This window comes from Homarus americanus, unplaced genomic scaffold (assembly GCF_018991925.1).
Source record: "Homarus americanus isolate GMGI-L3 unplaced genomic scaffold, GMGI_Hamer_2.0 scaffold20465, whole genome shotgun sequence".
Lineage (NCBI taxonomy): Eukaryota > Metazoa > Arthropoda > Malacostraca > Decapoda > Nephropidae > Homarus > Homarus americanus.
The window spans coordinates 4,913,067-4,928,127 of NW_024756914.1; the positions used below are offsets into that span (position 1 = coordinate 4,913,067).

The window sequence follows — 15,061 nt, forward strand, 5'->3', positions numbered from 1 at the left end:
TTAAGTAAAGTAAAGAAAGTGTATTGAGTAAAGTAAAGTAAATAATGTAAAGTAAATAACCACGATAGAACTAATACTTGGGTTACTTTACGTATATACTAGTTGTGAGACTTACTGTGACGCGTGTGAGCAGTGACCAGCCACCAAGACCTACCTGAAGAAGGAGGAGAGAATTACAGTATATATTAAGGAGGGAAACTGTGGTTGTTATGCGCGTTGTGGCAGAATACATTAAGTGTTTTAAAGTCGTGTTGGTGTTAAAAACTCTTATAAAACCCGGAAATAATGGCTGGTAGTTTACGATGCGTTATGGGGCTGAGTTTCCCTTCCTCCCTGGGGTAATGTTGTTGTTGTTATTGGGTGTTGTTATTCATACTCACCTGGAAATACACACACACACACACACAGTATAAAGCAACACGTGACCAGTAGTGACAGTGTATTGGTGAAAGCTAACTTGACTTTCATTTACTTACACAGATAATAAGAAAGTAAAAGTTGACAGAGAAAGTCAATGGCGACCCCCTGTCATGTGTGGACCCCCCCCCACCCTTCCCTGTAGTTGAGTAGTATATAACCTAATCTAACCAAACAACCCTAACCTAACCTGACCAAATCTAACTTAACCATGTATTTGAGTAGTACATATTTACATAAAGTATAGGTTAGGTTAGTTTAGGTTCACTCTAAAGCAAAGATGAGTGAGGAGAATGTAGTTTATTATCTACAGTAAGTCGCTAACACGTGTATGTGTCAGAGGTGAGGTACTGCAATTACTGCCAACAACAACAAATCCCGTCATTTAGGTTAACATGAGTCGCATTCCCATAAACGTCAAAGGTTGGAGGTTGGTACGCCCGGTGTTGCCCCATAAGGATTTTTTTTTTACCCCGCCCCGCCCCATTGACCCCGTCTTCCCGCTTGGCTGACCTCCACCCGCCCCCCTGCTCGATTTGCTCCGGTAAGTTTAGTGTCCTGGGTCTGATTCTGAAACACTCGTACGTGGATATAAAACTTGTTACCTTGGCACAGTGAAGTCCATCTTAGTCACGGTCGAGTCTTTGTGTAATTTAGACGCCATCTTTGTTGTTGTGTTTACGTCATAGTTTGAGTTGAGTCAATGATGTGAGGATTGACTGCCATAGCTCCACTGACCTCTTTCTTTGACCTATTTTACCCCTGCCTGGTACCCCTCACCTCCTCTCCTTATCATACACCTATTTCTACACCTCACCTCCCACCACCTACACACTACACTTCCCCTTCCCCTCTCCTTCCATCCTCACCTCCTGAACCTCACCTCCACCTAACCTCAATCTTCACCTCCGAACCTCACACTACACGTCACCTCTCTCACCTTCCTCACCTAACCTCAAACACACGCCTCCTACATTTCACCTTCACCAGTCACCTCCGTCACTCTCCTACACCAGACCACTCCTTCACCACACACCACCACTGTATCCATAACAAAGACTGTATGTGTGTGTGTGTACGGTAGACAGTGAAGCAAGGTAATTACGTGTGACCTGTTGTATAATAGAGATTACCTCAATCTCAATACACAACACACAGACCGAGATGACACGTTATACACCTGTCACTAACACAACAGGTGTGTCAGTAAGTGGCAGGTGTCGCCCTCCACCTGTGAGAGTCTGGTAGATGTTTGTGTTCCGCTCTACTTGTTGTCTTTATATAGTGACGGTATATTGTATCTCAGAGTTTCCCGTAACACACACACACACACACACACACACACACACACAGAAGGAGAGATAGAGAGGCGGATCAATGTGAAATCATAGCTGCTATTGGCTGCTGGTCTGGGGCTCACCTGTACGCCTCCATCACCAACAAGATCTGCAGTCTGTCACTTGATTTTACTGGTTCACAACTTTTATTTGGCTTCGATCCCGTGTCTCCTCCCAGCACCTCAGCCTACGAGTTAGTTTCCTGGGTGACAGCGTAATGATCAACCATGCAGGTTGTTTGTGTCAGCTGCCCCACAAGACAATATAAACACTTGGTGACTCAAGAACCATTGGGAGTCTCACCAGGTTGGAGAGTCTTAAGCCTCGAATATTATTATAATGTTCTCTTGGATGTTTTGACGTCATTTAATTTCTTAGTGAATTTGCTTTGTACCTTCTATCATGTTGTTCATTGTAGTAAGTTATATCTGCGTGGCTGTAAGGAGTAAGTATTCAGATGTGTTCCTTGTGTAGGTTTACGGTCGAGTAATGTCGCCCCACACACACTGTACAACCGGAAGTGACGGTGTATAATGAGCAGTGTGTTGGCAGGTGAAGGAGGGAGGTGTGGTGAGTATTAAGGTGAGGGGGTGTATGGTGGGCCAGGTATGACCCGGGGTGACTGTGTCACCGTGTTGAAGGGTGACTTCCCCCTCGGTACTATACACTGCCTGACTCTGGCTATTACACAACCTAGGACCTCCACTCCACCAGGGCGAGGCGTGGGGACCCAGCTGACGGGGGATGTGGTCACGGATCACAGTCTGGGTCATAGGTGGTGGGGAGGGGTGGGATGACCCTGAGGGCGACGGCGGGAACGTTGTGTACCAAGTGTGACTCACCGCCTCATTATCGTCGCCTCACTTAACCTCACCTCCTCATTGTTCACTCCATGCAGTAAATAACACCTGTACGTAACACGGGTGCACATTAAACGTTGTTCTATTGTCAGGTATAATAAGAAATCTGGTCCTGACAAATGATGATAATGTTGTGTGATCCAAATTAGTGTTCTTGGTACTGTCATTACTGTGAGTGTTACCTTGTAGTATATAACATCTTCACTACTAGATTGATGTGGCAATACACGCTCTATGTTGTTATCACTTTAGAATTTATGCACCTGGTACTTCTGCCAGTAACTGTACTTGTATCTGTATCTCCCCCTGTATTAGTATCAACCTGTGCTTGTATCTGTACCATACCTGTAATCTTATTCCTAAATCAACAGTTTTAAATTAAATGCCATAACATTCAGCCATCACTCGTACAATCAGACAAGTCACTCTGTTATTAATGACTTTGTCTTTTAATTACTGTACGAGAAAAAAAAGAGCTAATTACTTCAGATAAACCTTAAATGTATCAAACAGGAGAGATACAGGTATTAATTTCGTGGGTTTTTTAGCGTAAAAGTCATGTAGTTCAGTTGACCTCCGGAAGGTGACCTATGATAGCTCCCCCGCCGTGACAACCCATGACCCTGGTGTTGTTTTCTTGTGTTGTATAAGAATTAATTACTTGAGAACGTTAATTCAGGAACATTTACCAGTTCTTCTTTATTGTTCCTCCGTTAAGGTTACTGAAGTTCCGCTCAGGTAGAAATTTTTAGTGTCGGACCTAACCTAACCTAACTTAACCAAACCAAAACCAAACGTCCTCTCACCACCACCATCATATAAGACATGGTTGTACCAGCGCTGGCTTGACGGTATAGCTGAACAGTACACAAGCATCACGTACCGCAAGAAGAGACACACTGTAAAGACTCCCTAAGTATACAGTATACATCACGTGACTCGACCTCAGCAGGATTCTAGTACACTGTTATGGACCCGTTATGATGATGGTAACCTGAATTAAAGTGAATTATAATGGCGTTTATCCCCCCCTCCCCCCGTGTTTGTTACTTGCTGCACTGTGCTTTAAAACTTATGATGGTGTTTTTGTTGTTATTCTTCACCCGTGCCGTTATCAGTGTCAGAATGAATGTTCCTTTACCATGAACTCGTTAAAAGATTCACGAGGTGAACTTTTGCTGGATGTGGGGCTCAGAGAACGCAACTTATAGATACAGTAAAGTATAATTTTTTTTTTTGGGAGGGAAGGAAGGGGGTACAGTAATGTAGTTGTTATCGAACGTTCACGCTGTATCTAGGTGCTTGTCATATAGTGCACAGTGACCAGATGGTGTGTGTGTGGTGGGGTGAGATAACACAAACACACACACACATCACGGGTTGGTTGATACAGGTAGGTTAGGTGTAGGTGACGGAGACGATGGTGATAGTGGTTGTGGTAGTAGCGTTATCGTCGTCATTCAATCAATGTTAAGGTAATTGACCGTAATTACCGCCCACACAACATGGATCTCACTACCTGTGCCCTAGTTTTCTCCTATAGGTAACTGGCCAGGTAGATGTGAGGTAGTGAAGCAGCCCAAATACATTAATGACAGATCTAATTAGTTATAATTATACACAGACATACGATGGGAATGTATATTGTATGTATATGTTTTGTTTTATATTGACGAGGCTAACTGTGTCTCATCAGCTCTACATGTGGCTATCTCACTCACTCACTCACTCACGGAAAAAAAAATAGTTATCTTCTCAGGCTCAGAGCACAGTTAACTCAACCTATTTCCTGTCGTTGGTTTGATTCGCGTGTGTTGTGTTGCCTCCAGTTACTGCCATCACCAACTGGATGTTTCTGGTATTATCTTAACATTCTTACCTCCCAGAAACAGTTCCAGGTGGGTGTAATGCCTGTACTGTTAAAAAATCATCACGAACGACAAGAGGCTGGCGAACGTTTGCCTAACATCCAGGAGCTTGTGAGTGAAGTAAATCAAGAAGAACGAAAGGCACTTGTTTACTGTTCATGTCGGAGGCGAGCGAACGTTTGCTTAACACCATTGAGTTTTTTTTATCTGAACGCCAGCCGCTGTTGATCGTTCGTGCTGACTTTGTTTTGCCAGTAGAAATCCCAACAGTGACTGCCAACTCCCCTGCCCCCGCCCCCCTCAGAATCTTAATAGGTCCAAATGGGTATTGTATAGTTTGTTATGGCCCTATGTACACAGGCCTAATGACCACGCACACACACACACACACACACACACACACACACACACACACACGCACACACGCACACACACACACACGCACACACACACACACACACACGCACACACACACACACACACACCTTCCTCCTTCCTACCTCCAGCTAGTGACTGTTACCTGTACCTCTTCTATAGACCTTGACCTCTACTAGCAACTGAACATAGCAGGTGTTTTGTAATGAATAGAGGTCGGGGGGCTAGCGGTTAGTGGCTGGGGAATCGGGGGTTAGTGGTCGGGGAGTCGGGGGTTAGTGGTCGGTGTTTGTCGGGATGATCTTAAGTGGCTGCAGGATACCTGGTTTGGTTAAGGTAAATACATATGGCAGGAATCTGGGTTATTGTGTGTGTATGTGTGTGTGTGTGTGTGTGTCGACCTTGACCGCCAAGGTGATGAAGAAAGCTGTACTTTCTTAACCGGGAGTCTCACCCTGCCACCCCCGAGGGAAGGTGATCCCGCCCCACCTCGCCCTGCCCCGCCCCTCTCCGCAAGCATGCTCGTGCGTGTTGATGTATGTATAAGCAACTTGGTGCTGATTGGCCTGGTGTTTAAAAGCATGTTGGTGCTGATTGGACAGTCCAATAACCCTCTTGGTGCTGATTGGGTGATGTGGGATTCAGTGAGTGCCGCCGTAACCGTCTCTCTCGACAAGCACCTCCTAAGATGGAAGAAAGAAGGAAGGCAAGGAAGAGAAGAAAGAAGGAGGCCAAGAAAGAAAAGAAATGAGGGCAAAGAGGAGGAGTTAGAAAGATATTTGAAATAAAAGGGAATAGGAGAAGTATAATAAAAGAAGGAAAAAAAATAGGTGTATTAAAGGAGGGAAGACTATAGAGAAAGAGGAAGTGAGATATAGAATGGAGGAAGTAGGTGGAACAGTGAATAGAGGAAGTAGATAGGACAGTAGATGAGACACAGGAAGTAGAGGAAGGTGGCGGCCGTTCAGGTAAGGTAGGCGTGGCTGTTGGTAACCATGTGCTAGGTGGTACAGTGACAGCAGCAGCCTGGTGACGGCGCCAACCAGCACCTACCACCATCTACCACCACTACCTATCACCACCATCTACCCACCCTCTCTCACCACACCCTCACACCCTGAACCAGACATGCCACTCTCTCTCTCTCTCTCTCTCTCTCTCGTGGGTGTATGTTAGTGGACTTACTGACCTACAATACTGCTCAAAATATCTTAGGTGTGTGTCGGGGGAGGGGGGGGCAGGTGGTGGAGAGTTGAACGTCACACTAGATAGTTATCCAGGAGAACACCGCCTATACCCTCAGGTGAATCTGGCCACACCTACACGCTCTACTCACCACCTACCTCCCTCACTCACCACCTACACCTCTCTCCCTCACCAAACACCTCCCTCACTCACCAAACACCTCTCTCACTCACCACCCACCTCCCTCACTCACCACCCACCTCCCTCACTCACCACCCATCTCCCTCCCTAACACCACTCACCACCCATCTCCCTCCCTAACACCACTCACCTCCCTCACCACCTACCCCTCCCTCCCTCACCAGAAGGCGGGCGAAGGTTCGTCTGGGGTATCTTTCATAACGGTAGTCTGGCGGGGCTGAGGCGAACACCAGGCGGATGTTGATTGTTTATGATAGGTGGTGCGAAGTTAACAAGAGGGGAGGTGGAGATGGGGGGCGGGGTGAGGTGGGGGTCAAGTGGGCCTGCACGTCGCCCAACACTCACTGGTCACACATTACAGTACAGCTGGTGGGCGTTATGTTAATTGTTTTCAGTTATGTAATTCTTGTATTTGTTATTTTGTTTCTCAAATAAACTAATTATAGTGATATGTTTACCTGTTGAAGGATTACCAGGTGACATATGTGACAGTTTGGTGGTGTAGGTTGAGCTCACAGTCAACCTTTGTTCAATATGCTGTTTAAGGTCGGTGTTAACCAGTATAGTTATTGTCATATTTTAAAATAAATAATAAATTATGAATAATAGCAAGTCATCTTACAAGTTAGGTTAAATACAACAATCTGTGGTTCAGTCCAAACTTAAGTTTATCGTTCATTATGATGTTCACGTCTTGTTTTGGTATACCTTACACATGTCTGAAAAGTCTAAGAAAATTAAATACTGTAAGGAGGAACTGTAACTTCCACCTTGTTGACAGCTGTGTCATGTAAGCGTCTCACAGTCAGAGGGAATGACCATCAAACGATCCTGGTGCGGTTCTCTCACCACCTGCGCCTCCCACAGACACTCAGGCATGCATTAACGAAAGTTGTGTGCTTCAATAGTGGCTGACAAGGAGGCCATGTTCAGTGGTCACCACCATCAGGTGAGAGAGGTGGCCACTGGCCAGGTCTTGTGATCACCACCAGTTGAGGACTCTAGGACTGAGTGCTGTCGCATGCGTCACCTACCTGACAAAATTTTACGCCCTGGGACTGGTGATGGTGGGGTGTAACACACTGGTGATGGTGATGGTGGGGTGTAACACACTGATGATGGTGATGGTGGGACGTAACACACTGATGATGGTGATGGTGGGATGTAACACACTGATGATGGTGATGGTTGTGTGTTACACACTGGTAGTGGTGAGGCATTCAGTGTGGGCCACCTACTGGCCTCCCTGCTCATCTTCCGTCTACCCTTAGTTCCGCCTACGCTGGGTTACTGAGGCTGTAGCCGTCATTATCTTTTGTCCGCCGGGTACAGGGAGCTTCTGTCCGCCCGTGTGTCTGTGAGTGTGTCGGCTGTGAACACGATACCTTGAGAACACACGAGTTAGGGTTATGATCTTCGGCGCACTGCTGACTTATGTGGGTCTCTTGGACGGGTTTGGTAATCAATATTCTACTATTAAATTTCAGGAGTTATCGCCATTTTTATTTCCATGTGGAGAAGCGTTTAACGAGGGACCGGCGGGGCGCCCACTGAATCATGTTACCGTAAACCGGAGACAAAAAAAAAAGTCAGTCTCTCCTGTCTGTCCAGATTTCCGAGTTTTTATGTGTGTGTGTGTGTGTGTGTGTGTGTGTGTGTGTGTGTGTGTGTGTGTGTGTGTGTGTGTGTGTGTGTGTGTGTGTGTGTGTGTGTGTGTCCTTTCTAACTTTCGAACCGGATTACCTTGCATCTGACTTGGTGAAGGATCTTGACAATAACCAGGTCAATGCCCAGCGTCACGGTCACGGGTCAGAATCAGGTGTGTGTGTGTGTGTGTGTGTGTAATAAGGCAGATAAAGGTTGTCATGACCTACACTGGTGACACAGACGACCACAACAATGGTCCAGCTCACGGGTCAACACAGAGGCTGTCTTCAGTCTGTGAAGTGTCTACGTTTATCTCACATTTTTTTATACAACAAATGTCTAGATCGAGTTACTGATTGTTAGCTGATTTTTATTCGTGTTTGTGTTTTATTTTGCGAGTTTTGGGGATATTTTTTATCGTTCAGAGTATTTCTGTGTTCAGCCATGACAAAATACATTCTTGACTATAAAATATTTGAGTATCAGGAATGTATGCGTCATGGTGAGCTGCCAAGTGTGTTAAGTGACACGCTAAGAAATAAACCAAGTTAGTTCAGAATATATTTGTGTGGGTTTAAAATAAAACACGGATATACTGCGCGGTCTTGCTGAGAAGAGAATAATTTAATGCATTCTGAGTGTGTGTTGTGTGTCCTAAAATACCCACGTCATGGTGACCACTCAGGGTGTATACTTAACTGTTCCCGCCGCCTCACTCCACATACCTGTGGCCTTGTGCACCTTCCTGGCCATTCTTAATGCTATGATCATATATATTTACTGTTCACTGGGCTAAATTCTCCTCTTCGTTGTTGTTGGAATATAATAATCTTATTTTTATTTCAATTTTGACTACATTAAATCTGTTGCATTATACAATTCCTTGTTTGTCTTTCTTTTTATTATACGATGGCTTAGTACTTTAGAACAAGCAATAACCAGCCCGTTGTCTTCGTCAGGTGGGTGTTGCAGGTCTTAAAGTCAGAGAAAGTTGAGGCCCTCTCCCACTCCCTCACCCCATCCCACCTATACTCTTTTACATAACAAACAACAACCTCATACTTACAGATTATACTTTATTTTACAGGTTCTCTAATGGAGGTTTTCTGTAACTTTCTAATTTTATATCGTACGAGGCGAAGCGAGGCGAGACGAGGCGAGGGGAGGAGAGGAGAAGGACAGACTTGCCGGTGCTTGACGTGACCACAAAACAGCTCCTGAACAATAACACACACACACGTCCCGTTATATACCGTCATGACCTTCCTCACCACAGGCTCACCATCCCCCGTGTGTTACTATGACGACCATCTCTTGTGTGTTACCATCTACCACACTAAAGTACGCCTCATGATGATAGTTATAACGTGAACTACACAAACATAACGATGCTTCAGGAGGGAATAGAGTGGCAGGAAATTATAATCTGTTGTAGAGTATTCGTCTGGTACCCGCGATGCTCTTTTTTTTACTTGCATTTTCTTCTAGGACGATCAACAAAGGCCAGGCGAAGCATAAACAACAACACGAAACAACAAACAAATCCGTTCTAACCACGCAACCAATCAAATTTACCCTGAGATAATTTACCGTAATTTGGCTGAACTTGTGTTGCATCACGTCCTCCAAGTGGTTGTCTGTCGGTGGCGCGAACTAAATACGTCTTCTCTCTTATCCTGGGAAAAACTGAGACCCAAGTTTTTGTTGGCCTCCTGCACATTGTTAGAGTTTTATTAATGTATGTATGTCTGTAGGGGATATTTTTCGCATGATTGGTTATTTCAATAGTGTAATAAATCTGAAATATGTACAAACTCCTAATCTCGTCATTCATTCTGAACTTGTCTTAACATCTATATAATAAATACCGAGGGGGAGCGGCTGGCTGTAGCACCACTGGAGGCCCTCGTGGTCTCCAGACTCAAACGGTGATCTAATCGACTCGTTCCGGAAAATCTCCCGGCGTGTCATACGGGAGACTCTCCGCCAAGCTAAGAGAGGTCAGGGGAATGGGGTCATCTGCTGGCGTAGCGTACGTCACTCACCACGTGCCTCCCACGCCACACTTGACACTCTTCCTCACCTCCCCCACCCGCTCCCACCACTAATGTCACAACAGAATTAAGGGTTGGAGTTATCGAACACCAGTCAACTTTCCCTCATCGGTCTGATTCCTCGATGGTGAGTTTGTTTATGGCGCGTCTACTGAAGCTTGTCTTGTTGGTGACTTATAGGCGTTGAGACCTTCTGCACTGCACTAATAAAAGCTGTAGGAAACCGACGACCATGATAGTTTTACCTCAAGTACCGGGTTTTAGAGTTGTACATGAGGGTGAGGTGTGGGGGGGTGAGGGAGAGTGGCTGGACTGCGGGGTGTGGCGGCGGTGAGTGGGTGGGTGGAGACGCCGCCAGCCGAGTGCATTATAGTGTTCATGGCTCCTCACCGATCTTCATACTCTCTGGCCCATAAAATACTCAGTAATCTTACCGACCATCCAACTTGTGGTAAAGGTATAACTCCACGTAGAAGGATTTAGGACGATAGAGTAAAAAAAAAAAATCCCAGAAATTTACGAGTGTTAGCTTCTCATACGTAACGGAATCCCTCTACCGACATTCCCTAACAACAATGACTTCATCACATATCCCTCTCAGATAAAAGCTAACGAAATGTATTACGAGATTCCATTGGGAGTAAAAACGAGAGGTATGTGTACGTGTGAGGGCGCGCGTGTGCACCAAACCAGATCAAAAGTTCAGATGTTGTCTCCTCAGCTGTTGCGGCGTCACTCCCTGCAGGCTGGGCGGGCGCGGATTCTTACGTTCATTGTGTCATTGTTTTCCCCCCACGAATGAGGATAAAACGACGCATCTCTTTACGGTCGTCCCCTGGCAGCCTCGGGGGTAATATTGTCTACTCTTAATGGTGTATCTTGGCTCTAGAGTGAACCATATACACGAGTGAACCATAACAGACGCCAGGTTTTCACTTCAGCTCTAAAGAAGGAAAACAGTGGCGCCAGTCTATGAAAATCCGGAGGCCTCAGTTTCCGCTCCGCTTCTCGCTGTAACGTTATGTGCTGTACAAGTACCTTGCTAATTACTACTTCCGGTTATGTAGTTCCCCCCACCTTGTTAACGTTATTTGAGGCTTATTTGTTATTTAATTTTAATTGCTCTTTTAACTTGTTTTGGGGATTTTATTTTATTTGTTGATGAATGAAGTGTATGTGTATGTATGAGTGTGTATATGTAGCTGTGTTACATGTAGATCCACAATGGAAACGTGGACAGGATAAATTTCGATAAAACCACACAGGAAAAGGGAAACAATGGAGCACCTTAGCTTTCGTCTTTATTCAAGACATCTTCAGCTACCTCTGAAGATGTCTTGAATAAAGACGAAAGCTAAGGTGCTCCATTGTTTCCCTTTTCCTGTGTGGTTTTATCGAGATGTATCTGTGCATGTGTGTGTGTGTGTGTGTGTGTAGAGAGAGAGTCAGAGAGTTTAGCAGTGAGCTGTGTAATGTATGTGTTCCAGTTTCGTGTATATAATAGGTATGAAATCTGTACATGTTGTTGGGTGTAAGAATTCACTCACACACACACACACACGCATGAACGACTGTGTATCACGCCATGGAAACTCTTCAACTTGTAAGCTAAATATAAAGAGACGAACAAAACCACGCTAAGAATCTTCACCGGCGTTCTGATGGTCTCGCAACACGACATAAAAGACTGACTGAACGTTTCATGAATTGTCGGATGATCGTATTTGATGCCAGACGCGAAATTATTATTATTAGCAGTAATAGTAGTAGTAGTAGTAGTGTTGGTTTTATTATTATTATCATTATCTCTCTCTCTATCTCTCTCTCTACAGTCCAGAACATGACAGTGAAGGGCACCAGATATGGATCACTTCCCGCTGTGAGAGAGAAGTGTTGAGATCTCCAGCAGGTGGTCGCCTCAACACCTCCCTGAGTCACTGGCTTTTGTCTCCAGTACGTGTTGATAATTGTACGTATGATGGGGAACACAGAGGTTGATGAGTGATTGGAAGAATGATTAGTAGGAAGGATGAGTGAGTGATAGGAAGAATGATTAGTAGGCATGATGAGTGAGTGATAGGAAGAATGATTAGTAGGCATGATGAGTGAGTGATAGGAAGAATGATTAGTAGGCATGATAAGTGAGTGACTAGAGAGGAATGATAAATGGATAATTGGAAGAATGGTAGAAAGAATGACAAGTATACATATGACTGGAAGAATGATACAGGATGATAATAAATGAACACACTGAAAAAACACGATTATAAAAGGTAAAACAAAAACATGAAAAAAGAAAGAAATCTCGATGAATGAAACAGCAACAAGAAGGCCAACTTGAATGAATGAAATGAATGAATGAATGAAGAGAACGTATGATAATTTGTCTTTTATTCGAGTAAGACGATTGATAAACTGATATAACATAGAGAACAGAATGATAATTAACCAGACGAGGGTAAAGTAGTGGATAGAGATAATTAGGTAAAGATATAATAATAATACACATATAATCAGATATTGCTTAGCCATTGGACACAAAATTTTCCGATTATTATAAGAAATTGTAAAAAGAAAATAGTAATGAATTAACTGGAGGAGAAAATAGGTAGATGGGGTCAGAAAGCAGTGAGGGACAAAAATAGGGAGAAGAGGGAAATTGGTGGATAAATTAGAGGTGAAGGAAAGCAGATGAGGGAAAACCCAATCAAGGAACAGAGAGAGAGTTAAGATGTTAAGTGAGAAACAGAAATCAAAGTATTCAGAGAAAATATCAAGATTTGATGGGTAACTTTAAAGAAATTAACCCACTTACCAGGACTAGAAGACGCGGCATGGTGTTAAGGAGTTGGGGGCGTCTCCTCTGGTCCACACACACACACACTACAGGGATCACCTTTATTAACTACTTGGGGTTTATTTTTCTTCTTCAGTCTATCACAGAATCTGGTGTCATTCACATTAAAAAAAAATCAATTTGTTTTACGTCACTTCACTTGTCGTTTTCCCTCGTGAGTTAAATACGTGTTTTTTTTTCTACAGAAGGAAGAGGAGGTTCTTCGAGGGCGGTGCAAGAGGTCGGGAACGGTACAGAGGGAGGCGGAGTAGCTGTAGCGTCAGGTATGGTTGATGAAGGTAAGGTGTGTAACGTTACGTCCGCCCTGTGACGAGTCTGCACCACTACTGACGGGGGAAGCCACGGTGGAAGTGGGCCACCGCAGCCATCCTGCTGCTGCTGCGATGGTGGTGGTGGTTCTGGTGGAGGTGGAGGTGGTGGTGGTGGTAGTGGAAATGGTGGTGGTGGTGGTGGTAGTACAGTAGTGGTGGAGGTGGTGGTTCTGGTGGAGGTGGTAGTGGTGGTGGTGGTGGTGGTGGTGGTGGTGGTGGAGGTGGTGGTGGTGGTGGTGGTAGTAGTGGTAGTGGTGGAGTTGGTAGTGGTGGTGGTGGTGTGGAAATGGTGGTGGTGGTGGTGGTGGTGGAAATGGTGGTGGTGGTGGTGGTGGTAGTACAGTGGTGGTGGTGGAGGTGGTGGTTCTGGTGGAGGTGGTAGTGGTGGTGGTGGTGGTGGAGGTGGTGGTGGTGGTGGTGGTAGTAGTGGTAGTGGTGGTGAGTGGTGGTGGTGGTGGTAGTGGAAATGGTGGTGGTGGTGGTGGTAGTACAGTAGTGGTGGTGGTGGTAGTACAGTAGTGGTGGAGGTGGTGGTTCTGGTGGAGGTGGAGTGGTGGTGGTGGTGGTGGTGGAGGTAGTGGGTGGTGGTGGTGGTGGTGGTGGTAGTGGAAGTGGTGGTGGTGGTGGTGGTGGTAGTGCAGTAGTGGTGGAGGTGGTGGTTCTGGTGGAGGTGGTAGTGGTGGTGGTGGAGGTGGTGATGGTAGTAGTGGTAGTGGTGGAGGTGGAGGTTGGTAGTGGTGGTGGTGGTGGTAGTGGTGGAAGTGGTGGTGGTGGTAGTGGTAGAAGTGGGTAGGTGTGGTCGTCGATTGGAGCTCAGAGGCAAGATATAACAGCTTAAACCTATGTAACGTCAACACACACACACACACACACACACACACACACACTAATCTAAAACCTTATTACATCTTTTTCAATCATTACTAAACATATAAACACAGCTATTATTAAACACTACTATGGTGCCATAAACATCGTAACTCAAGCTCCTTCCCCAAACCACGACGAAGATCTTGCTCAGGTGAAGGTAAGGAGGGTAGGGTGGATAATTAGAATACCTGGGCAATTAAGGTTAGGTGAAATTTACAGGTATGTATCTGAACACAATGTCCCTAGAGCCAGGATGGACACCGAAATATACGGGAATGAACAGAGAGTGACCAATAGGAGTGACGACCAAAGGAGGAGTGACGAGTAAGGGGGAGTGACAACTAAGAGGAGAAGTGACAACTAAGAGGAGGAGTAACGAACAATGAACAACACCTTAGATAAAGTTAATAACAATGATGACTTTCACATTCAATAGGAAATTATCAGTGTTCCGTCTTCTGACTGTGACTTAACCGAGAGAGAGAGAGAGAGATTTGCAGTATAATCCAAATACAGTTTAACTTACGGTGTTGATGTGACTCATGAAGGCGACGGCGACGGAGGGGAAGGGCTCCTCACGATACAATGATGATGGTGATAATGAAGTAAAGTGGTACTGACTTTGCCATGAGAGAGAAGAGGAAAAAGAGAAGGAAAGAATAGAAACGGGAGGTAAAATAATAGGGAGTAATAGCAGATGGGCTGTCCACCTAGCTGAGTGCAGGTGATTGGTTGGGGTGGTGGCCATACACAGCACGCACGTGCTCGCTCAGGTGAGGAAGGGGGGAGAACTAAGCTAGGTAGACATTCATTAGTGTAATGTGTGGTCATTTATGTTAGTTATATGATGGTGTTATTTGTTCACATATACAGTATGTATAAAGTGGGTCTTGTTCTTCTGTGTTAGCATGGAGGCTCTTGGGCCACCAACTGTGTGTTTTTGTGGTTTCTTCTTTTAACTGGGAAAATATTGGGTACTCCAACTCTTCAAGTTTGCTCCAAACTCTCTGAGCTTGGCTGTGTGTACGTGTGTTTAGTGGTTCGATATTGTATAGTTCGGGAAGTTCTTGTACTTCGGT

At 45.1% G+C, this 15,061-nt stretch overlaps 1 protein-coding gene across 1 annotated transcript in view; it reads right to left on the bottom strand.

Annotated features, from left to right (window-relative positions):
- LOC121857078 overlaps positions 1 to 13,129 on the bottom strand; it is a 42,902-nt gene extending 29,773 nt beyond the window's left edge. The window contains exon 1 of the mRNA XM_042352930.1: positions 12,760 to 13,129. Within this exon, the coding sequence (XP_042208864.1) occupies positions 12,760 to 12,780 (21 nt within the window). The 5' untranslated portion in view covers positions 12,781 to 13,129. The remainder of the gene's footprint in view (positions 1 to 12,759) is intronic.
- Between the last annotated feature and the right edge of the window lie 1,932 nt (positions 13,130 to 15,061).